Source organism: Strix aluco, chromosome 1 (genome assembly GCF_031877795.1).
Source record: "Strix aluco isolate bStrAlu1 chromosome 1, bStrAlu1.hap1, whole genome shotgun sequence".
NCBI lineage: Eukaryota > Metazoa > Chordata > Aves > Strigiformes > Strigidae > Strix > Strix aluco.
Genome location: NC_133931.1, coordinates 161,505,622 through 161,531,590, shown reverse-complemented (window position 1 = coordinate 161,531,590; position 25,969 = coordinate 161,505,622). Strand labels below are relative to the sequence as shown.

Below are 25,969 nucleotides of genomic sequence, written 5' to 3'. Positions count from 1 at the left end.
CCAAGTAAGGAGATCTATACAATGCAGAGGAGAGAGATCTCTTCAAAGTGCAAAAGGGAAAGGAAACCTAAATACCAATGACTGTGAGTGGGAGTTATGCATGTCAGTCTTTCTCATGCCTTTCTGATCCTTGAATTTCCATTCAGATCAATCATAGTTAAAGGCTGAGACAACACAAAAGCACAAACAAGGTAAGTTTAACAATTGTTTTAGTGAAGAAGATACAGCTCCTGGAAGTCATTTCAATCACTGCATTATAGGAACTTATAACTCCATTAATGCCAGGCAGAACAAGAATAATACTGAGTGCACTGTGTACCTATAAAAAGTTCCTAATGCATTTGTTAGCCAGTTCTATCTGGAAGCATCAGCTGCATGATATGGAAGAATTTAAAGCCCCTTACACTTTAGGATGCTGTTCATTTTCCCGCCAGGACTGCAGCGAGCAAGTGCAAGAGCACCTTCTCCATACAGGAGGGACTTTGAAGCCAAGCTGCGCAATTTCTATCGAAAACTTGAAGCCAAAGGGTATGGGCAAGGTCCAGGTAAAATTAAGTGAGTATTACGACAAGTCACTCAAATAGTCTAACATGGTGTAGCTTTGTCTTTTATCATCATGCGTGAATGAAGACACTGATAGGGAGTGGGAAACACATCAGAGATTGCATTTTGTGCATGAATCATCAAGGGCAAGATAAGATTTTAGTATATCATGCAAAAGAGTGACCTTCAAGAGGCTTTTGTGTAGAAGTTTTATTTTTTATAGATTCATATTCTCTTACACTCCCATTCCCTACCTGTTTAACAGGGATGTTGGTATTCCCACCTGTAATTTGCTAGTAGGAAAACCATCCATTCAGGCAAATGTCCACCAGAGATTATTAACAGCTACGTCATTGTAATGATGGACTTGACTCCAAATCCTTTGGATCTACATATCACTATAACTCAGGACCAGAGTATAACCCTACAGAAGTTAGCCTGTACATTCAGGTTTAACTTTCAGTAGTTAGTAGCCCTCCTAGATTTGAATTAGAGAGATTTCTGCCTCTTTTCATGTATTTTGGGGATCCCTGTCACTTGGTTGTAGAGTTTGTTTTCCAGACATCTTGTTGGCTTTTGAGTCTGTACCTAGTTGTGCTTGATCTAGTTATCCAACTTGGCCAAAGGACTGTATGTTTCTAAGGTATTTCCTGGGCATCTGGTTGAATTTATGCATCAGGTTGGCTTCCTACCAAATCACATCTGTTGTGGAAAAAAAAGTATGAAGCCAAGCAATTTATTCCAGGCAAATGTCATCATCAAAATATTCTTACAGAGCTGGGGAGTCCTAGCCATTGGTTATCCCTTTTGGTGTCCTGCTAAGTGGGTTCAAGGCAATCATGAAATACATTTTAGAAGGTCTGTCTTAAAATGTCCATGAATGTATGAACAAGAAGGATTTCTTGCACAGATGGTGTTTAAATGTACTATTCATTAAGTTGTTTTAGAGACTGGCAGGGGAGTGAGAGGCGTGTTGTATAAACAGAGGCTGATACTCCCTTTGCTTACCCTGCTACAGAAGCAGTAATTCCATGGACATTCACTGAATTAAATCCAGGAGGAGTTTGGGGCCAATCCGAGAAAGCTGTGACCTCATATACATAGGAAACTCACAGCCCCCTCTACCGTACAGATTTGTACATAGAGGGTGTTAGAGAGTCTTAGCAGTAGAGCAACACTTTGAACCTAATCACACCGTTGTGAAGAAATTCACCTCTGAGGCATGTAGAAAAGCCTAATGAAACAACTCACTGAGAACCCATAATGGTCAAGTAGCGTATGCACCAGTGGATGCAACTTTATTAAGTTCTCTGAGAACGAATGTCTTTGCCAGTTCTTGTTTACCTTCAGCCTCACAGGCTCACGCAAGACTCAATCATTAGCTCTCTATTTCTGCCTCCTTTGCAGGTTAATTATACGACGTGACCACTTGCTGGAAGGCACCTTCAACCAGGTAATGGCATATTCACGCAAGGAGCTCCAGCGGAACAAACTCTACGTCACGTTTGTTGGCGAGGAAGGGTAGGGAACCACTACATGCTATCAGTTTTGAAGTAGCTGTTATGTTGCAAAACACTTACAGAGTTGACTAAGGCTAAGCCTCTATTGTTATGTAATGTTTCTTTGGTTTTGTTTTGCCTCTGAGTAAGTGATTCATCTTCATCAGCTCAAACATTTGTTAAAAATAACAGTAGGAGTAATGCTTCATTTTCCTGTAGCACCTTCCATCTAGATGTCTCAAAGTGACAATTTAAGTGGTTAAATCTAATGTCATCTTGTTGCCATAGGTATTTTGACTGGCTGGAAGGCAAAACTGAACTACAGGCCCATGTTTACACACTGAATCAGTCTTAGGGCTGTAATTAGAGACCAGACCTTTATCCCTTTTGTTGCTCTAACTCCTCAAAATGGATCTGGTTTTGCTTCAAACATTTTTGCTTTGCATGCCATCTAATGATCATTTGTTATCCATATGTGGACTTCTTGTTTCTGGCTGAAGTGAGAAACATGAATGCTCTTCAGTCCCTACAGTTTAATTCACCCAACTGGAAGCTGAAAGCAGTAGAAGTCTCTTGAGAAGGCCTTTTCTTAGAAGACTTTCTGCCAGCCTTACAAATCCATGAGCCATTCTTGTATGATTAAAGCCAGCCCCTGATCTTGTGTTTCCAAACCTAAACAGAACCTTTCAAAGCCACCCTGGCTCACCTCAAAAGCTACAATGTAATTGAGGCTTAATCCACATGCTTTTATAATGGAAAGACCATTGTGCATATTTCTAGTGTTCCATATAACAAAGACTTGAAATTGTATTTCAATAGCTTTGCATATAAAGTTTCTTTTAGGAAAAAAAAAAAAAAAACCAAAAACAACACATGGATAGGATTTCAGTTCCAAAGGTACCTGAACAGTAAGGCTCTGGGGCAGTTCTCAGCATGTGCAGTAACTGCTGACACTATCAGCTCTGAGGTGGCATGTTGGCCTGGTTTGAGCCCAGAGGGCAACTGAGCACCACACAGCTGCTCGCTCACTACTTCCCCCTCAGGGATGGGAAGGAGAAAATAAAACAAAAGGCTCAGGGATCGCGACAAGGACAGGGAGGGATGACTCACTCATATGGTCACTGGCAGAAGACAGACTCATTAGGGAAAGAAAAAGAACAACAATTGAGTTTAAACACCACCACCACTTCATTTAACAATCAAACAGAGTAGGACAATGAAAAATACAACCACATGTTAAAAACACCTTCCCCCCACCCCTCCCTTCTTCCCAGGCTCAGCTTTGCTCCTGATTTCTCTGCCTCCTCCCTGTCAAGAGCATAGGGGGGCAGGGGATGGGGGTTGCAGACAGTTCACCTGTTGTCTCTGCTGCTCCTTCCTCCTCAGGGGGAGGACTCCTCACACTCTTCTTCTGCTCCAGCGTGGGGTCCCTCTCACGGGAGACAGTCCTCCGTGAACTTTATCTGACATGACTCCCTCCCATGGGTTGCAGCTCTTCATGAACTGCTCCAGCGTGGGTCCTTCCCGTGGATTGCAGTCCTCCCAGCAACAAATAGCTCCAGCGTGGGCTTCCCTCAGAGTCTAAGGCTTCTTCAGTCACAGCCACCTGCTCCAGCATGGGGTCCTCCACGGGCTGCAGGTGGGCATCTCCACTGTGGACAGCTACCACCATGGGCTGCAGGGCACAGCTGCCTCACCATGGGCTTCACCAGGGGCTGCCGGGGAATCTCTGCTCCGGTGCACCTCACCTGCCTCCTCCATTCTTCCACTGACCTCGGCGTTTGCATAGGTGTCTCCCTCACAACTCCAACTCCTCCTCCCAGCTTCCCCTTCTTAAATACGTTATCGGAGCAGTGCAGCCACCGTTGCTAGTTGGCTTGGCCTTGGCCAGAGGCGAGTCTGACTTGGAGCCGGGGGAGCTTCTAGAAGCTTCTCACTCTGTAGCCCCCTCCCCCACTACCAAAACCACACACACAAACCCAACACAAGGGAAGAGCTTCTGCTGAGCCGAGTTTGTCTGGGGACATGTTCAATCCAGACAAAACCAGAAGTCACCAAAGACAGTCACTCAGTGACCTCACTATCAGGGGTTTTCTTAACTCTTACTTTTTATACTCCATGGATTCAGTATTATTTAACAGAGGTTGTCTTTCACAGCGGGTTTTGCCCCTGGCCTGCAAGTAAAGCATAAACATGCAGCATACCTCAGTTTGTATTTTTGGAATAGCATCCCAGTATGCTAACACTTGCCAAAGTCACGTTGTTTTCCCCACATCTTTAATAACTTCTACTGTGTGTGGCACGGTATCCTCAGGAGAAATTAGAAGCCAATTTGATTTGCAAATTCATTCATTCTTCACTGATTCATTTACATCTGAAGATACATTCCCCCAGGGTTTCTGCTGTTTAATGCTAATATAGGTTCTGCTGGAGGGACTCCAAGATACCGATTCCCTACTGAAAAGAAGAGTTGATGCTGTATGGCCACAGGATGGTGTATGGGCACAGCTTCCCACGTGTTTCAAAGCTAAAATGACATTGAAAATGAACTATGAAGGCTTTATGATGAGTTAATGTGTTGCCCAGAAAGGCAATACCTAGTCTCTCCTTGGGGGTTTTTGAACATAGACAGGTGTTGTTTGTAGTTCTTTACTCCAGCCACCATCAGGCTTAGCCCAGTATTTTAACATCCATTGAACCAGATCTGTTACGTGGTTAGCACTAGTGGTTCATCTGGACCTATTACCATCCCCTTTTGCTGTTGTGGCTTTGGTCTCACCACAGGATCCTAGAGCTGAAGCTGCTCAAAGAGAAAAGTACTGAATCTCCAGAAGTAAAACAGAGGAGGATGGGCCAGCCTGCCCTTTATCATCTTTCTAGTTGCACAAACCAATCGTTCAGCCCCTTGTGGTTATGCTTGCATAACTTCAAACAAAATACACAGCATTCTGATCCAGTTGCAGAGTTTTTCACTTACTTCACATTTGTTAAGTAGAAGGAATAGTGCCCACCTCAGAAAATCTTTTGGCACACGTGATATATGACTACAAATCATTTCTTCATGTTGCTACATGTAGATTTATTTTAGATTGAAAAACCTACCTACCATTATTAGGGGATGATCTGTTTTTAATAAATCCATCACAGTTGGATTTAATGCATTCATGAAACACTTTTGGGTTGTTTTTTTTTTCAAATTGAGATAATTGGAAACAGCTTGATTTAAAAGTTGAGTTTAAAAAAAAAAAAAAAAGGAAAAAAGGTGACTCTCTACAGAGCAAAACCATGCAACAACAAAGCACATCTGAAGGTGTACCACATGTATTTGAAAGTATTGGAAAAGTAGAGGAGCTTGGATGGAACAACTGAGGAATCACCATTCTATCTTGAGAGATTCGGTTCTGTTGGGACTTGGTCTTGTTCAGCATTGACCTTTGGGTTATACCTATAGCTAAGAAAGCATCCCTGGGGCTAGGTTGTATCGTTGGTTACATCTCAGTGTAGGAGTAAGAGCAATTTCTATTTTAGTCTGGGCTGTCTGGTCTGTGAACCCAGGTGTTCATAGGCAGTTCAAACCCGCTCACTAAAAAGCTAGCCATTTGCTAGCCAGCCAGCTAAGGCAAGGCTGAGCTTTGTACCTCCAATTTACTTTTGGAACAAAGGAAAAGAAACTACTGAAGGGATGTGTCCAAGTTATGATTCCTCCCAAATCAACCTAGATGCTGGTGAAGTTTCAGAACTGTGACTTGTTCAGGGCTCAGAATCAAGTTTTGAGAGGAGAGATACACCATGTTAGAAACATTCGACTGCACAGGGGTAGGTGTTAGACAGCAGCCAGTGTAGGCAAGTCACTCAAATGGGAATGAGCCTCGTTTTATCTTTTTTTTACCTTTTCCTTTCCAGGCTGGACTACAGTGGCCCCTCCCGAGAATTCTTCTTCCTTCTGTCTCAGGAGCTCTTCAATCCTTATTACGGGCTGTTTGAATATTCAGCCAACGACACTTACACTGTACAGATCAGCCCCATGTCTGCCTTTGTTGAAAATCACCTGGAATGGTAAGAACATTTTATGTAGAATTGAACAATCCTTTTAGAGCAATACAGAAATGGAAATGCAAAACACAAAAGCAGCCAGTTTAGGCTAGACTACATACAAATATCATTGCTTCTGCTGGGAAGAAGTGGGAAGTGGGTTGGGAGAAGGAAGAGAGGGAGTATGTGTAAATACAACAGTAGGCTCTGAAAAAGGAGTTGTGATGAGGTACTAGTATTAAAATGTCCTGCTCGCATTACTTGGGACTTGGTGTTTTTGTACTTCTGCGTGAATGTGAAAAGGACAGGGAGAGGTCCTCTGCTTAATCCAGGCCTCCTCTCCTTGGTCTCTTTCTAAGAATAGCAAGTGTAGTCTTTGTCTATATCAAGCAGCATTGTGCTTGGAAGCTACACAGGGTTCTCTAAGAGCCACGTTGCTGCTCTGTACCTACTACAGGCCTTAAAAAAAGCCAGTGAAAGCGATTTCCCTTTTCTTCCCTGACAGAATGTCCCTGCTTGTGTGTGGCAAGGCCAGTAGGGTGAGCAGGTACTTCACCTTACCAAGTATGTGTGCAAACAGACAAATTGCTGATCTTGTTTCTGTATCAAAAATTCTGAATGCATATTGTGATCTCCTTGTTTTTCTATCTGCCTCCAGATCTGTCTGTCTTTGAGAGTTGTTTTTCCTTTGATAGTTTCAGATGTGGTTCAGTGAAGCATGGGCTGCAAGTCCTGGCCGTCATTTGATCCCTTGTGGGATTTTATTGTGTCAAAGAAATACTGCCACATGGGTTTGTTCCTGTGATGTTTTTCTTTGTCTAACCAATCTCACTGGCTCCTCTCGGAGATCCTTTTTTAAAATGGAAGGCAGTTCATGTCCCTTTTAAATTGCAAATAGTAAATGCCCCTCTATTCTTGTAAACAGATCCTCCTTTGCTTTGCCTTCCAGTGGGCAGGAGATCAAGAACAGCTAAACAGTTGTACCATCACCTCTATTAAGGTTGCAGTGGAAAAAAAAAAAAAAAAGGATGTTGCTGTGACTAGCATGGTCTCTGAATTGGTTTTTTTGTATTATCACTTCCAGCAGTGGAGCATTATGCTAACAATGATGTTTCATTAGAGTGTTTTTCTACTGACATTAGCTGGAAGAGAGTGGCTTAGTTCTCAGAGCTTGTCCATCTCCCACTGCAATCCTGTTCATTAGACGTTATGCAGTGGCTTCCCAGTTTTCAAGAAGAAATACAGTCTGTCCTTTGTTCTGCTTAACAGGCAGCATGGATAAGCTTTTGATTTAGGATGCTGTATTTGTGAAGATGCATTTTGATTTCAGGACACAGGACCACTTAGGCAGGTGCAAACCCAAGATCATTCTGCCCACACTGTGAGCAAACTGAATGCAGGCCTCCTTCTCCAGAAATGGTGTTGCCATGTTACCTCAGCAGTATTTGAAATAGGCCCTGACTCTTACCCGTTATAAATACTGTTGTTGTGAAGAGTTCAGCTGCAGTCTTCTTAAGTGATAAATTCTGCTGCAAAAAGTATATACTTTGATCGGCTCATTTTGTTCTTCTGTTCACTGAGAGATTTCAGCATGGAAGAGGCAGATCTTTAAAGGTATCCCGGGTATATAGAACAGTAGAAGGACACTTAATATGATTTTCTATAGCAGTTAGCATTTAACTCAGAAATTGGTAGCAGTTAGACACTTAGGATAATATTTCTCCAACTACACGTATCTATACAGGCTTCTTGTATACGGAATGTTATTTGGGCTTTGGGCATTTTTGGTGTTCTTTTTTTAGGAAAGAGAAATTAAGTCCCTTGGCCTGCAGAAGGAAATTAAAGCTATGAACGAAGAGGTTTGTACATAAAGTGGTGTAAATAGGGCAAGATTGCAGAACCCAAGGGAAAGAAAAGCAATCCAGTAAGTGCTTGGAAAGACTTTTTCAACCAGTTATGGAAATAACTGGCTGAGACCAGCAGTTTATAATTAGCCTGATAGATTTCATGATTGGCCTGTCGATATCTGGGCATTCTAAATGTTTCATGCTGTCTTTGTTGACTGATTTCAGCTATTCATATGTAACCATAGAGTACTGTATTCAGAAGTCTGTGCAGCCAGCTAAGATAGGATTTGGACCAAGCTTTCTAAAACTCAAAAGAGCATATTTCTCCCATAAAGGCTTTATAGGCTAACTTCTCTGAGGGCACTGTACTAACTTGCTTGTCATTATTTATTCATGAGGAGAATGGGGTTTTCTGAAGTTCTCAGTCTTTCTCCAACTTTGTTCTCATCAAAGTCAGTGCTAAAACTTCTGTTTCTCAGATTTACTTGTTGATATGATTCCAACAGAGCCTCCTCCCTTTAACATGCAAGAAATAAAAATTATTTTCCTGTTCCCAAATCTGTTATGAGACATCAGTTAACATAGATGGATGAATCAGTTTTGAGAGGCCCAGGGTCACAGATAATTAATATTCATAGTCTTTTCAAAGCTTGAAGTTTCATGTCAGTCGTGAAAACCACACAACCACAATTGGTTTAGATTTGCAGATTTCTTGAACTGTATGCCTTTTGGTGCTGTGGGGCTTGTGGAATCTACCCTTGACATATTTTTCCGTATAGTAATTCTGCAAGACCTATCCAGACAGGGCTAGCAAAAAAATTCCCTCAAAATTATTTTACGTTTTCTCCTCCTTAAGTGAACAGTGGTGAGTTTGAGATAAATACAACAAAATACAAAGATGTGAAGTTGTGTTCATATTGGCAGAATTGAGAAATAGACTGCTCTTTTTCCCCTGGCCTAGAAGTTACAGTTCTGCCCCTGTTAATGGCTTATTTCATGCCTTGCTCTTTGTACAAACAGCATTCAGAGTCCAAAATGAGCACATCAAAGCGCAGAGTAGTTGTATGTATGCCAAGTTAAGAAAGAGACATAATGACTGGAAAATATTTCTCATTTATGGAGAAACTGAGATTTAACACCTTTCCTGCAAGCTTCCATTGAATAGGACTTTTTCCTTCAGTTAACATATGTGCATGCTGAACACACAAAATATAAGATATCACACATTTTCAAAGTTAAAAAAATTATTTTAAATCCCCCTGTATCTGAACGGACACAGTTATATCTCTCCAGACCCAAGAATTTGATGATACACATTTTTATCTGCATGCTACAGGATGTACCTGAAGCTCATAGCCAGAAGAGCTGCTTCTAATCTGTGCCAGTAATGAGCCATTCTATCTGATCTAGGTGACATGTCTAGCTCTTTGCCTGGATATTTGAAAACATCTTCTAAAATACTGTTACATGCCCTTCTCCAAATAAGTGGGCAAAATGTGGTGGCAGCTACTATATATTATTTCAGTGAAATACTATTCTTGGTTTTGCTTTTGGTCAGGTGTTTTGGGCACCTGAAATAGGGTGAGTCACTGAAGAATCCTCCTGAAGTTTTTCTCAGTATGTTGGGAGAAAGAGTAGTGGGGAATATTAAATCTTTCTGTCACAACCTCACGCAAAGTTAGAGGTGTAATATTCAGTACAGCTCCATAATGCTGAGTTCTCACATAATAATAAATGGCTCCCAATAGCTTGCCACATTAGCTTCTCACTTCCCTCCTTGCTAACAGTCCTTTGAAAGATTTTTAGACCTGACTTTCAGTTCCCTGCAGCATTGAAGCACTGGGGTCCGGGATGCCCAATATTAGAGGCTGTACAAAGATGCTCTCAATGAGGTGAACAAGGTTTCTGTCTCTGATTTGAATGACCAAGGTTTCATTGAATATTGTAGTTCTCCTTTTCACCAAAAATAAGTAAATAATAAAAGGTTGGATGGGTAAATCAACCCTGAGAGAAAAAAAAAATCCTGATGTATAATAGATGGAGGAAATGTATTTCTAAATTCTGGGAACAAAATATCTAGTTCCAGAGTATGTCGTCTCAAATCTTCATGTGGGTCACTGGTTATTCTCCCTGTCTTCTTCACGGTGCATTTTCAAGAGGTCTAGAAAGTTGCTGGCATCTTTTCACTGCATCTCATTCACTCTGTATTGTAACAAAATGATTTGTCTAATCATGCTGTGATACACTGTGGTTTTCCTCGGGTCTTTGTTTTGTCTATCATTTTCCACAGTATTTCCCTACTCAGCTCTAGCTAAACAAAATGGTAAACTGAAAGTTTGTTTCTGTGATGACTTCTGTATCACTTCCACCAAACCTGAAGAGTATTGCCTCTGTACTGTTCCATGTGGCTACCAGTTTCAGCTGTTACGATTTGGCTGTCATCGTAATATCACATAAGAAGTTCTACTTCTTAGAATAAAGCAATTCTCAGTGTTTTCTCGTGAACTTTCCCTCCCTATTGTGAGTACTTCATCTGACAGTGACAACAAACGTACCGCTGTCTCTTCAGTTCACAAAACATTGTGTTTGCAATCTGATGTCAGGTGGAAATCCAGTCTCTTTTTCACATCTTTTGAGTGGGCCAGAGTCTTCCTCCACAACAGTCCTGCCCCCAGGAGTAATCCAGTAAGATAATGTAACGCACCTACCTTCGTACTCATTTGGTCATCTGCGCTAGACTTTTTGTCCCCGGATCACTTGCCTGGCCTTTTATCTGACTCGCTCCACCAATCCATTTCACATCATCTACTTTTGAATTTTTCGTTCATTGCATGTTTGTAAATGCAGAACCACAGCCAGAAATGTGAAAAGCCCAGTCTCTGCATGGAAGACCAGATGGCCTAGACAGATAAAATCATTCACAGACATTCATTTGGAGATCTGAGGGATGCTAACTTGAAACATCTTTTTCTGTGTTTTCATAGCAAATTAATGACCACATGTTTTTTTTAACAATTAGACATTTGCGGACCTTGCTGTGACATTTATGCAGCCAGAGAGCAGTACCCCAGTGTCACAGTTATCTTAGAGGTATTACAGCTTGCTAATCATACTTAGCAATCTGTATCCATCTCAGAAAAGTCCTGTTGTGTTTTGTTTGTTTGTTTTTCTTTAAATGAAATTTAATACATTTATTTAACAGAACCTTATTAGAAAATTGAAGGCTCGTGAGCAAAACGTTTTTGTGCAGAACCCTGCTGAAGACCACAGAGATGATATAGACAGGCCCAGCGGCCCAGGTCCCCAGAAGCTGTACATTTGATTCCTGGCTGCAATGTCCTAACGAGCTCCGTTAACTTAATGCTCATTTAGAACTGCTTTGGGGCAGGAGTTTCTTCATTCAGTTCCCATAGTTAACCTTTCTTTCTGCCCTCCAATACCCCTCATATTCGAGTCCGTGCTGCTGAACGGAGTCAGACAGAAAACTTACATGTATTTCTACATCATATTCTGCAGGCAGATGCAAGCCTGTTGCACCCACTCTCCATACAGACACGAACTTGCTTTCCCTGTGCTCCAAGCCAACTGACGTGGTTACTGCAACACTGAGCTGAGAAAATATATGCTGCCTCCCATCAGGGCTGATTACTTCAGGCTTGGCACTGCCTTGATTGCTTTTACGTGCTCTGGCAAGCTTGGCACATGGGTAGAGCAAGCTCCCTTTGCCTGCGCAGTGCTGTGTGGGTATACCCCCGGCCAAACTCTGACCTTCCCTTTTATTTATTTCGTGTAAACGAGAAACCACATAGCCATCACTATCCATCTCAAGCATGCCAAAGAATGCAGGGTGTTGTTTTTCCCATTTTTTGTTTTAATAAACCCAAGAAGAACCAAGAATGTTGCAACCTCAGCTGTCCTTTCTCCTTAGAGAGCTTGGTTGGTTTTCTTAACCCCATTTCCCTAGGAGTTGTGCCTTGTGCAATTGCTCTGCCCATCCATCAGACAGTTTTCTAATCAGTTTGAGACCTATTTGACAGGAAGATAAACATCTCAAAGATACTAATTTCCTAAAAGCTTTGCGAAACTTGTGGCTGGATAAAGGATAGACCTGCAGAAGAGTGCCTCAGTGATGGCGGGCTGGTGAGCTCAACAGTTACCTGTTCTGTTTGGCCCCTCAACTGGCCGGTTAGCACGAGCAAGCTGGCAGGTCCATCACAGGTGCAGGCTGCAGATCAGCTATATCGTCTTGTTCAGTAGCTTGAGGAGGTGAGGGAGAGCTGTGAAAGCTCAGGGAAGGCAGAAGGGAGAAACTGGAGATACTCCAAAGTGTGGGAAGTGCTAGCAGAGATGTGTAGGAGGAACTGGAGCTATAGCAGTGTGGTAATGTAGGGCCATCAGAGACAGATCTATAGGAAACAAAGCTCCATTAAGCCTGCTACACGGAGAATGACTTATTTCATTTAAAGTGTTTTTAAAGAAAGTGACAAATTGCCTCATGACCTAATGGGTTGTATTCAGATGCTGACCAGCTCATAGGATGGATTTAGGCACATTCCGTGGCTCTTTATAGAAACAGTGGAGAAATGTAGTCACAGCATCTAAGCAGGAGGTCTGCAAACAGCCATTACTCCTCTCCACTGACTGAAAGTAGCTCTGGGGAATATGCAGCCTGAATTACTCATTTATCTCGCTAATTTTTCAACTGTTGTGGCAGGCAACCTACATATGGCTCAATACCTGTTTTATTAAGGGAGTCAGAAACACCAAGTTTGGTTTTGGGCTCAGATGGGCCAGTTGTGGGGGTCTACATTTGGGGGAGGAATGAATTTGGAAGACCAATTTTGCAGCCATCTTGAAGGGTCCTGTTTATGCTACATGCTGAAAAATTGTCCTCTTAAAAATCAGACCAGATATAGCACCCCAGAGTGGGGCATCCAGCAACATCCAGTTGTTTTTTAAATTAGATGATTGCCTCTGCCTCAGTTTCCATCTGAAGAGATTTCCTAGTATGTAATCAACTTGAAATCCATCTGATGTACACTAATGCTCTGAACTGCTTTGAAATCCTCACATGAAAGGCACCATAGAAAACCAAAGCACTTAATGTTACATTACACTATAAATTTTAATTACTAGCAATATCTTATTTTAAATAAATTATGTTTCCATAAGAAATTTTCAAGCACTATTGTAAATCTTCTGGACAAGAATGATACCAAAATAAATATGCAGCTGAAGGAATTTTACAAGACCTTTTCACTATGTGACAAGGGTATGTTACTGAAATGCCTTCTGTGATCTCCCTCAATGCCTTCTGTACTTAGGTAAACTTTGATTTTCCTATTAAGTTTGATGTATGACTATATCACATAGAGCCTGCCTCAACAGCTGGTTAATTATTTATTAAGGGTCAGGAGGAATTGGAAGATTAAAGGCAAACCAAACTGAAGGAGAAAAAAAAATTCTCCCCAACTGAGCTTCTACAGCAACCATTTTTTAAAAAAAGTTTCTGCTTTACATTTACCTTATTCTTGACTTTCTGTCTCTTACTGGAGAATTTTTTTCAAGTTCTTTTGAGGATCTGAATGGCAATGTCACACGGGTTGAAAGAAGAGATATCTCTCACAGTCTCTCTCCTTTTCCCTTCTCTGAATCTCATAGTGTCGAGCACTGCTTCCATAATTAGTTTGGTTTGAGGGAAAGGCGGGTGTTCTGTTTTGTTGTGTTTTCACAAAAGTCATCTTTATGGTTTTTTCCCTTGCTTAAGGCCATTTAGTCTTTTGCAACATTGTGGATTAAATTTGCCCAGAGATGGGAGTCTTCGCATGAAAATCTCTATAGTGACTCCACCTTGCATGTGGTAGAGGAGAAAAGGGTAAAATCCACACTGTCTCTGAGCATGTGGGCCTGCGGGGAAGCATCAGGGTGGGCAGTGATTGTGTGTTTATTTGTAGTGGCGAAAAACTCCCAGGGAGTGATGAATGTCCTCATATCGTGTGTTCCAGACACACTGGAATGGCAAGGCTGAGCTGTCACTATGAAGTATGGCTCAGTCATCTTTGCCCCTCCTTATTTCTCAGTATATTTTATTCAGACTTTGGTAAGGTAAAGAAAAGTCAACTAGAGCAGGTGCAGAAATTCCCAAGCTAACATTTTTTATTAGTAAACACAATTCATACATCAAAAGAAAGACTGCTTGCAGAGCAGAATTGTTTTCAGTAAGTCACTCAAATTCACTTGGGGTATTTTTAAGTAGAAAGTAGAAAAGTAGAAAAAGACCTCTTTGTGTAGGTCTCTCCCTGGGATATTTTGAAAGTAGAAATTTTCATTTGTCCATTGAAAATTATTCTTCATTTCAGTATGTTACCTTAGTGTTACATTAAAATGCAGGAAAAAAAGGAAGATTAAAGATTTAAATTTATCTGATCTGAATGTATTTAAAGGGAGAAAGGCAATGTCAAGTTTGTCAGTTTGTCCCAACTTGGGACAGGAATATTTTTCAAAATTTCAATAAAATTATGGAGGATGAGAAAAATCCTGACCTGTGCACCCTCTATGGTAAAATATGTATTTAATAACAGAAATACAGAACTGCAAATTCAGTATCTTATGTCTGATTGAAGGAAGCTTTTTACATTGTGACTTTTGACTTGCATTCTGGAAAAGACAGACTAGAAACTGGAATTACTTAATTGTATTGAAAAGATTTGTAAAGGCAAAGTCAAGACTTTTCTCAGACTTCAGAACAGCAACACAAACGTCCAGGTCTGCAGCATTCTACATGTTCCCAGGAGAGGACCAGAGCTGTCAGCTTACAGTGGTATTAATAAAAGTTGGAGGTGTTCAATGGTTTGCAAAACAAGAGCTAAAATAGACTGTCAAGCCATTAATAGCATGTCTGAATTTTAGCATACAGATGTCAGAGCTTACTCACTTGAAGAACCTCGTCCCCAGAGGCAGGGATTGTTACTGAATTGCAGCACAGTGCAGACCCGTGTACGGCTTCTGGACCGGTGCGAACCCATGTAGGGCTTCTGGCCTCTGCACTGCAGCCAGCCAGTTTGCAGTTAGCTCAAGGATATCTGTGTCGTGCTTCATCACATGGTGTAAGCATTCCTGGGTGCTTACCAGTGAGTTTATGATGAGCAGTCTCTCTCGTGCTTAAATACCCCAGACAGGCTGGAAAGGATGTGCCTCCTTTGACGGAGAATAAGTCAGTTATTGTGGCCTCAGTGTTCGTAGTTAGCCATTGAAGGAAAATGTGCAGTCATTTGGCTTGTGCTTTTATGGCCCTCTTGTCTGGCAGATGACTAAATCTGTGGATTTTCCCCTGTAGCTTGACCAGTTTGTTTCAACAAATGGCAAAGCTCTGGAAAGCAAACATAAATCATGTGATGTATAAACCTTCACCACTTCATAGGTTTACAGTGCCTCCCCCCTCCCCGCCCCCCAAGTTTTTCCAAAAGTTTTAACTGAGAAATCAAACTCTCTTGATAAAAATGCTCTTTTGCTGGCTTAGAAAAGCAACCCACGTGCATCAGACTGAGTTGATCCGTAAGGAGCTGATCATAAGCTAGAGCTGATTCACAGAATTATGTATCATTTTATAGAAGGTAAGATAGTAAAAAATGTCAAATAGGCTAAACAACTGAAATGGAGCTGGGACTCAGAGAACTATGATTCCATTGCTGTCTCTACCACTTGTTTTCTGGATAACATTAGATAAGTCATTTTACTTCAGTACTTAAGTTTTCTCATTTGTCAAATGAAATATTGGCACTGATCTCTTCTATTAGCTGCTTTGAGATCTGCCAGTCAAAAATACAGTCTAGGATCTGGGAATCACAAAATTTAGAGGTTTGTAGTCTTCTAGCCAATAGTTCTTACCTCAGTCTGCATCTCCTCTGTAGTTACTGGGCAGAATTAGAGGAGATTTTGCCAACAGTCTTACAGGCCAGTGTGTTTTATCCATTGTACCAGCAATCGAAGCTAAACCCTACAAGCAGGCTGGTTTCTGATGAAGGTTAGTCATGTTTGTGCTGCCGTATTTTGCCAGGGGTTCTCCCAGAGGAGGACGATTGTATGTTATGGTCCATGAGGTTGACAGTTGTAAGCAGAGACAGCCACGCCAGTACTTGGCCACACTCCTCCTCTCCTACATTCATGGGACTTCTTTGTTATTGGCAAAATGACACTTAGCACAGATTTCTTGTTATAGGGAGACCATCTACTGTATAAATCTCCTTACTAGCTTAAAGACAGAACTGGAAATCAATTCTCCACTTCCTATGCCTGGAGTCTCTGGTGCTCAGACAACCCATGATGCCGAGGCTGTTGTGCCTGAGATGACTCCTGGAAGTCCTGGAGCCGGATTTGCTCGGTTCTGTACCTGTGGTAATAACTATTCTGACACGGTTCAGCTGATGTGCAAGGAGCCAGTGCAGCCACCTCGGCGTGGGGCTTATTAACTTGGATGTGGTGCTGTGCAAATTGCAGCTGTAATTGTTCCTCTGTGTGAGGGTTTACCTGGAGCCACTGTGTGCTTACACTAAGGAGTCCTCCTGAAAGTAGATGTTTGATAGATTGTGCTGAAGAGAAACCTGAGGGGATGCTGTGAATTTCCCTTATCTACATTATCTTTGCTCCTCATTTTTCTGAATAAAGCAGAACGGCCTGCAGCTTTCCCGATAAAATCATGCTTTTTTCTCTGTGACATAATCAGGCTTTTAACCTTTCCTGACAGTTCTTTTGTGGTGGGTATAGCCAGGATATAGGGAAGATGGAAAGACATTTTGAGTGAACGTGCAACATAGCTAGGTTAGAGACAAGGAAAAGACTTGAAGGATTTGATTAGGTTAAATAAAGAAGCAATAAGGTTTGCATTATCTCATTGTTTTTCAGTTACTGGTAAATTAAGCTCCAGGAATGGTTTGAGGTTTAGTTGCTAATTCAGGGTACATAAGCTCTAGAGATTTAGAAGGACATGGATAGTTCACATTTCCATCATGTGTAAGCAATAGCTCTTTTTCATGTGGTTACTCTTTAGTACTGAGAAACAGAAATGTTGTGTTCCATTTGCAGATAGATCCAGAAAATAAAAGTAGGGCGAGCACTTAATGGAGTGTCAGTATTGCAATGGCCTTTTGCAACAGCAAATTTATGCACAATTTAACAATAAACTGAAAGGTTGACTCACATAAACACATTCATCATGTGAAACACAGGTGCCCAGCAAAAGTAAAAATATCTACAGGAAGGCTGGCAAGAGAAGGCTCACTCCTGTAGATCTTCACCTGAAGAGAATTGCCAGTTCAGGATTTGAAGCCTAATGGAAGTTTATTTGTAGCTGGTTGCTTTTCTCTCTTAAAATCAGTCTTCATCTCTTTTTTTCCTTGGGTGATGCACATATATTTCACACCTCTCCAAACACCCTTTTTGTATTTTATGACAATCTGCAAGCAGGCCGGCTGGACTGTTCCACTTTCCATACACTTTACAAGTGGGGCTACTTAAGAAAGGCTAGTGCTTTCTTAAATGAGTGTTACAAATTTCCTTTAAAATATAATTAAGTCTTGTAAGTTTTATAGGAATAGTAAGCAGACAGTATTATCAAAGAGGGACTCATGGAATACGCTCCTTCATCTTTTGATGCCTGAACAAAATGCCTTGGCTCCGAGTAGAATGTATCCTCTATTAAGTCCCAATAACATTTACAGGGGCTGCAGGGATAAATCCCTGGAGACTATAACTATTTAACATCCATCAGTTTCCAGGCTGGAAATCTGCACAAACAGTTGCTCCATGTCAGCACTCCTAAATGTTTCCTTTCAGTTTTAATTTGGAAAATGGTCTGAAAATGAAGCTTACCTGACAGAATTTTCTATGGTTTCATAGTGAGGAAGTATGGAGATCCCCCTTAAAAACTCAGTAAATGCCTGAAAACCTAGTATGAATTTTGACCATATATGAGATAAGATGCATTTCAGTATTTAGAACATAACTCAAAGGAGGTTAAAAAGAAAACTTGGTCGGGTGGGTCATTACCATTCCTTCAGAAGAAGTGTGTGGGGATCCAGAGTAAGTTCTCAGGTGGGATGCCAGTGTGGTTACATATCAGCAGAGGTAGAGTAAGTCCTCAGCACAACACTGGACGATGCCATGTATAGGTGACCCAACATTGTATCTTTGTCTCTCTGAGAATTCTTCATATTAGAGATGGATATAAGAAAAGAAAATGAGCCAACAATAATCTTATTACTCCTTATGTTGGAATTCTCCTCCAGGACTAATTTAGGAATTACTTTACCTTTTTTCTTTAATGTGGTGAGACTTTGTGGACTTTGTCTCCTGGCCTGTGTAAGAGCCATTCCTTTCATATTAATGACACATGAGCTCATCAGATTCCTGAACTGAAGAGGCATCGTGCTGGAATGCCACAGCGTCAACCCCTGAGCCTGCAGATACGCAGAGCAAATTTGCCACACCACCAAATGACACGGTGGCAAAGAGGCGGTCTGCAAAGTTTGCAGATGCAAGTTGGATAAAGAGAACAGCGCTAGCTATCCCAGCCTGCATGGCTAAACTTTCTGACAATAGATCGCTTCATGTCATCACATTAGTCTGTTCAAATGTTCTGTCATTTATGTGAGTAGGGGTTAAATATGCACACCAAACTAAAGAAAGGCATTTGTTAATGACGGCTGATAGAGGCGTGGATTTGATCCGCTGCCAAGGTTTTGTAAAGATGATCTGATCTACTGCTAGGTTATTGCTCGGTGGATGTAGCTTATTACAGGACACGTTGGTCATATCCGGCACTGAACCAACATGAGGATACGTGCTACTAGCATATCCACACACCTCTGGTGCATATGCCTGACACGCTGCCAGTTTTGCTTAAAATTCATGGTGTACGAGGCCAGGCAGAGTTGCTGGAACCATCTGGTCAGCTTTTTTGCAAAATACACATTCTTTGAACTTCACTGCACACAAAAAAATTTCTTCATTTAAAAAGTGCTAGTGCGGGTGATTCCAACCAAAATTCAGACATCACGAATCACTACGTTTTCCTCAGCGTGTTGTTGTCTGTCCCCCCGCCCCAGATCACAAGACTGCAAATCACAGTATTTTAGGCTATAAGACTGGATTTTTAGTTACTTTAATCAGTAGTTTCAGGCCTTCAGGATGCTCACAAGTGTCTTCACAACAATGGAGGGTTTAACTGTCCTTTAAAACAAGCTGTACCACAACCTCTAGAACCCATAATGCCTGATTTCCTACAAATTTGGGGTTCCTGACAGAGTTCTCTGTTGTGTAATAAGATGCATGTTCAGAGTGAAGCCTTTCCCATGAATGGGCCCTTCTAAATACTTTCTCCTTTTTAGATCCTCTTGTATCTAATAATGGTTGAGATTAGGTCCAGTTTCTCCCACTGTGGAAGGGCTAATAGGTTCTCCAGCTGCATCCACCTGCCAAAGATCATTCTCCCTTAGAATGGCTGCCAAGGGCAGAAATCCTGTATGCAGTGCAGCCTCATTTGTTCAGCTTGTCTTTCAGGTGGCCAGAAGTTCATCTGCACGATTAAACAGTCAAAAGCTTTAAAACTGGTGCAACAGAATATGTAAATTCGTCTTACAGATGACAGCAAGTTTTCAGTAGCCTCGTGAAAGGAAAATGACATTTTCAAATCTGATGTGAACCATATTATATTCATCTCTCTTGAGCCCTTCTTTGAATATTTTTTCACAAGCTACTGCATCAAGAAGGGCACACTTCAACCCAGCTGACATGTTTGAGTGAGATAAGGTTTGCAAGATTTTCAATCTTTTTAATCCCAGCAGGTGCTTCCTCTGTTTAGGATTTAAAGTTTCTCATACCATAGCCAATTTAGCCTGCAAGGCATGGTTACCAAAGCATCCCCTGTAGAATGATAAAAACCATTCTTCCCCTGTACACATAGATTACAATTTTGTTGAGGTACATCATTCTCCATCTGAATCCAAGGAAGGACTGTCATATAAAGTAGAGCTGCCTTCATTCAACCAGTTAAGAGAGCCCTGTAACAAAGGGTCATTATAGGTCCTGCCTTACTCTGCTGCTATATGATAAGGACCAGCGTAAATTAAATTTCCTGTGACTCACCTGCAATTGGAGGAAAATTTATTGCTTAGTTGCTGCTACAGCATATGGATTTGTCTCTCCCTGTGTACAGAGACATGCAGTAAGTATGCAGACAGTCCCACTGAGGAGAATGAGCCTGTTATTTTGCAACAGGCTGTTGTGAAAACAGGCTGTTTCAGGGGCACCTGCAGCCTCCAGAAGGAAAGGGAGCTAGCTGGGTAGTGTGGAAACTTCGGCAAATAGGTCAAAGAGTAGTGTTGTTAAAAGCCAGAAAGCAGGTGCACACAATGTCCTTTTTGAGTGGATGAACTGTGTCAATAGGCAGGCAAACCAGAGCAGCTCTCCTGCTCGTTAATTCTGTCCCTCATTCCACCATTTCCTGTTCATTAACTCCCTGCCCGTTTCCCTTCTCTGCCGGAGCACATTACTCAGACTCAATAATTGTCTCTGAAAGGGAAGGGTGTTGAAAGAAAGGGCCAGAGCAAGACCTCACATTCCCCACCTCTCCCAAGCCATCTTTCCTGCTAGAAAGAAATCAAACAAGCATTTTACCGTTCCTTGGAAAGATAAATGTAAGTCAGGTTTAAGGAAGGTATGTGCCCTCCGGCCAGGATTTACCTTTGTGCTGCTTATTCTGTCAAAAAATGCTTGTTTTTTCTGAAGGGACTGTCTCGCACACTTCTGAATCTCACTCATGCTCTAAATCCTTCAGGAAGAAACAAACACAAAAGTCTGGTTTTGTTTTAACTGACTTTTGTAAGGAGGGCAATTTCTTGTTGCTTTTCTGTACGTTTTGATATATTTTAAGTAGGACTGTTACGCTTGGCTGATTGTGGCGGCAGCTTGATGTGCTGTGTGGACACGCATGCAGATAGGCTGTGTAGTTGTCCTCTGAGGACAGACCTTTGGATAGGTCCATGTTTCTTGGTACACTGCTGGCCCACAGAAGCGTCACCTGTGGTCCCTGGCCCTGTCCAGAACGGACAAGGGGCCAGAGGACCTTCTCTTACACCGCTCTTCACATCAGAGAGTCAGGTATAGTCAGGCCCTGCAGAGATACCAAAGCTGTGTGAAAGGGTGGAAGGGTTTGTGGGCTGGAAAACTCACATGCTTTGGCCACAAAGCACTGTGTCTGCTGGGGTGATACTGCCAAGAAACACAGCCTGCAACAGAGCTTTTTTATCTGTTGTATTGACAGGCACCAGGAGTGGCAACGTCTTGCTAATTATTTCATCTCGTTTATCCAGACCAGTTAGTACTGCACTTGTGGAACCACAGTCAGGCCCCCAGCTTGAGCAAGCCCTGGTGTGTCCCAGAGGGCTGCAAGTGCAAGGCCAGACTGATGGACCACACAACCTAGAGTTGCTGTCCCCACGTTTGCTTAGGCTGGCCACCGGACTTAGTCCTTTCACACAGAAGCGCTGCCCATGGCCTTTGAAGGGTTTGATACAGTTCTGCCGTAAGGCACCGATCAAATTAAACTCACCATTAACGGCTACCGCGACACGTGCTCATGATTGTAAACACCTTGATCTAGGTCCACTACCCTTTCATGTCAGCTTTGCATGAACGCCCTCAAAGCCATGTAGAGGTAGAGAAGTGATACAAGCAGCAAGAAGACCAATGCTGTTCACACATTCAAGCAATTTCTTAGCAGAAACAGCATCTGTGAGACTTTTCTTGGCAATTTGCTTTCAGGTTTACTTTATTCCAAATGGCTCCTGCCTGCCCAGCACAGTCGAGTAGCCATGGGGTGAGCACTGTGGTGAGGAACACCCAGTGCTCATAGTATTTTCTTTCAGTGTTCGCTTTCAGAATGTATAGGGATGGATGAGGGTGGTGAAGAACAAAACCAAAAAAGCCGACATGCATTATTTAGGACAAACGGACTTGATTATAGATCCTGAAGGTGCTATAAAACTGATGGATTACAGGCTCAGCATTTCTGGGATTTGAGCTGTCTGGCTTCCACTGTGCTTTCATTGTGTCAGCTCCCTCTCTTTTCATTGCTTTTTGCTGGAAACACTGCACTGGAGCACAAGTGAAGCGAAGCAGGTCCTAACTAGACCCAACAGCTGCCTTTTGTTGCTGCTGTGGAAACAGCTGTAAGAGGGTAATATAATCACGCTTCTGTTAGCCGTCAGCTGCATATCATAAGCACCTTTCTTGGATGCAGGGGACCCGGAGGCAGCTCCTGTGGTGATGTAAATGCTAATTGGGCCCACAGCATGCTATTTTGTGCCCCATTTGACATACTAAGCACTTGTTGTTCTGTCCCATGAGCATAAACTTGACTGAACGGATATTCTGCGCCGCTTTTATTACAATGAGACTCATGTTTCATTCATATGCAGGAGGGGTCTTTGCACTGGTTCCTGTAGGAACGGTTTCTCGGCTTTTTGATCTGTTTCTCATCTTTTGTGCAATAAAACTTTACTATGATGTCAGTCAGCTCAGGCTTGGAGTGCTCGCATTTGGGATGTTGGATTTTTTTCTTTTCCCTTTTTACAAATAAGCAGGTTTTGGATGGGTGATGGGGGTTTTTCTTACAAAAAACAAACTCACCTGGATTCACACCAGTTCTGTATTTTTCTGTCTGAGGTTACTGATTTAAAGCCAGACTCGATGGAAGACTAATAAGTCATAGCAGAAATCACAGAAAGAAAAATTTAAGAGCTTATCATCACAAGTCACATATTGTAATGGGCGGGGCACTATTTGAGTGTATTTGGAGCGGGACTACGGGGGTTGTTGTTCTTGGAAAACAAAACCAAACGCAAGAGTATGTAAATACTGAACACATCCGAGCATCACCATTAAAGGGGTCTGGGGACAGCTTGCCTGAGCTTTAGATGCTGACTTTAACATGTGTCCTTGGTCACAACAGTTAACTTATTTGAACTTCAGTTTCCCTCTATAAAGTCAACTCGCTAACCTTTTAAAGTACTTTAAAGCCCCACTTTGGAAAGGGTTGTAACCGTCAGAAACTGGATATACTGATTCACCAAACACCCTTTGCAGCTGTTTTGATAGTATGTTTTCTGCTGAGGTGGAGTATTACAGTATTTCACTGGCTAAATATTGTGTTTGATGGAGTCAGTCTGTATTGGAACATTCAACTAAAGATCACAGAAGGTGAGTCTTCAGAGCGTTTATTGGTTTGACACAGGGGAGCACATGACGTGCCAGCTGCACGTATGGGTACTGTAGGAGATGGATAAAGAAGAGACCCGTTATTGATCAGAGGTGTAAGGGGTGGTGTTAGGTATTGGAGAAAAAGAAGTAAATGAATAAATGTAAGAAACTAAGTCAGAAACAAAAACCAGTTGCTATCTGTTTAAGTTTCTATGCTGAATGTCTTGAGTTACACTTCATTTGCTCTGCATTTTTATATCCCAGGTTCAGGTTCAGCGGTCGTATTCTTGGCCTTGCTCTCATTCATCAGTACCTTCTTGATGCTTTCTTCACAAGGCCATTCTACAAAGCACTACTAAGGCTGTAAGTATAAGCATGCAACCATGCAGAAACCGTGCAGAATCCGTGTTCCTGCAGTGAGTCCTACAGAAACACAACACAGACCCTTGCGGAGTTCTTCAAGCACTCCGACCTTCAGGTTCTTTCTACTGTTGGTTGGTTGGTCTGTGATAGAAAGCCATCGCATTTTAATTTTTCTTTACTTTCTCCAAGAACTTGCCTTTCATAAATGCTATCTGTGTTGATAAAAGTGCATAATAAGTATGACATTTAGGAACACACATTTAAAAGTACTGACCCATAATTCCAGAGTTTACTAGTGATGAAAAGTTATCAAACTTCAACTACATGGAAGACTGGAAAGAATCTTTGATGGAACAAAATAAAACAACGGAAAAAGGAAGGTCATATTAAGAAAAATATATAATTTCTCATGCCTCACTGGTGGAGTAGGTTTTCATTCTAAAACACAACTCAGGTTAATTAGGAATGCTAATGGAGATACAAACAGTTGAATGCTTCTTGTTGGTCTTCTACTCTCTTTTGTATTAGTAAGCAGCAGCTACCAGTAATATATTGCTTTCAGTGTCAAGTTTATAAGGTTAACTTTAATTGACAATCTGTCCCTATTTAATTAATAGACTACAATAAGACAAGGTACATAAAATTTGCAGCAATAAGAAAAGCTGTAAGTAGTAAGTCACAACTGCAATTAAATGACAAAGAGCAGAATAAAGCTTAGCTGATATAGTTTATCAATTAAGATGGTTCCAAAGCAGCAAAGGTATTTGTCTTACTAGTCCTTTGAGTTCTTTAACAAGTATTAATATATTTTTTTCAAACAATGAGTATTGCTGGGGTCCATATCTATATTGTATCTGATCTAGTCCGGAAATAGCCTGAAACCGAGAGTGCTCCCTGCATCCTTATGGCCCCTTCAGGGGATTTGAAACCAGACTGCTCCTAACATCCACGCGCCCTTTCCACAAACAAGGCCGGCTCCTTATTAGCAGAAATTTAGGCTGCCTGGTCTGCCTTGTGTCGGTCTTGTGCGCTCACCTCAAGGATGATAGATTCATGGAAGCAGCCAGGCACCACATGGTGGGGCCCATCCGCACAGAAGGTAAGCGTGTGCTCTGAAGTGCAGGGCATCCTGAAGATTCACATAAAATCAAGCCCCAGGGGTGCCTTCTGACAGCAAATAGTGCAGGCAGCCAACAGATTTGGCCTTGAGCCCAGCCGTGCAAAGCAGACAGTTGCAGAACTGCTTTCAGAGGGTCTGTGTAACAGGCTTTGATGTTAACAAAACCAAACGAACACCAGCTTTATGTTGGATCTTCAGCATAAATTTGTTCACATTCTTAGTAGTAAGTCATCCTGCCAGTAGTCATGGGGTCATATATTCAGCTACATCTTTTTTCTTGCCTCGCGATCAGGCCATGTGACTTAAGTGACTTGGAGTACCTGGATGAAGAGTTCCATCAGAGTTTGCAGTGGATGAAGGATAATAACATCACAGACATCCTGGATCTCACCTTCACAGTGAACGAGGAGGTGTTTGGACAGGTGAGCACAGCTATGCAAAACATCTGAAAAGCAAATCTGAAGCTGACAAAGTTGAGCATGATGAACATCTTTCTGTCAGAACAGATCCTTTAGCCTTTCAATAACATTTTCTTCTCCTACCTTCTGTTTCTTTCAAGCCACCTGTTTCAATGCAGATGTTTATTCTTAGGGTGTATAATATAAAATACCAGCCCCCCTACAGGCCTGTTGAGCCACACACTGATGAGCATGAGGAATTCTGTGGAGTGCAGCTCTTCTCTCCAGGGCATAGTTCACACAGATGTGGCATTCGGTGAATGCAAGCAATGTAACCTAAAGCTGATGTGACTGAAAGGATGGGGGTGTTAGGAGGGGAGAAAAACGTTTGGCAGGTGGTGTAGGACCTGGCAACTCTCATCATTATTTTGTCTGATATCTCCCTGTTATATTCTGTGTCTCCTACTTACCTTGCACCTACTTAACAACTTGGTATGTACATCCATTCATTAGGCTTTCTACCACTCAACTCTACCTTAATCAGACAATTCTCTTTAACCTAGCTGATCTGGATAACTATAGCCTTAAATAGGGTGCAACCCTGGCGTAAGTGCAGACTGGTGACCAGAACAAGTGTCTCCTGTGGGATTCTTTGGCTTGCACTGAAGCCCTGCTGCTCTTTGCTAGATTGTAACTGTCTCTGGAAAGCCTTGAAGGGACCCAAAGCAATGTTCAGACCAAGATTAAGGGCCTTCAAGGAGATACTGAAAACTAGAGAGGCTGAATAACCAAGCTCACCGAGTACTGCAGAAGCACACACAGTGTCAATGGGAGCAGAGAGATCAAGTGGAATATACAGAGTGGCTCTTAGCCCTTGAAATTAAAGTTGACAGGAGGAGTTTGCATAGAGCT

The 25,969-nt window shown here is 41.9% G+C and overlaps 1 protein-coding gene and 1 long non-coding RNA gene across 6 annotated transcripts in view; one reads left to right on the top strand and one right to left on the bottom strand.

The window, feature by feature from the left end:
* HECW1 (HECT, C2 and WW domain containing E3 ubiquitin protein ligase 1) overlaps nucleotides 1-25,969 on the top strand; it is a 270,080-nt gene that overhangs the window by 224,765 nt on the left and 19,346 nt on the right. For all 5 annotated transcript variants that reach the window (XM_074843134.1, XM_074843125.1, XM_074843101.1 and 2 more), the window contains 5 exons: nucleotides 435-555; nucleotides 1,951-2,064; nucleotides 5,946-6,098; nucleotides 23,441-23,539; nucleotides 24,952-25,081. In XM_074843134.1, coding sequence (XP_074699235.1) covers nucleotides 435-555; nucleotides 1,951-2,064; nucleotides 5,946-6,098; nucleotides 23,441-23,539; nucleotides 24,952-25,081 — 617 coding nt within the window. The remainder of the gene's footprint in view (nucleotides 1-434; nucleotides 556-1,950; nucleotides 2,065-5,945; nucleotides 6,099-23,440; nucleotides 23,540-24,951; nucleotides 25,082-25,969) is intronic.
* On the bottom strand, nucleotides 5,993-18,121 carry LOC141931254 (uncharacterized). Its single transcript, XR_012625531.1, has 3 exons — nucleotides 17,966-18,121; nucleotides 15,050-15,290; nucleotides 5,993-6,090 (listed from the first exon to the last, which is right to left on the bottom strand). It is a non-coding gene; the product is annotated as an uncharacterized LOC141931254 (long non-coding RNA).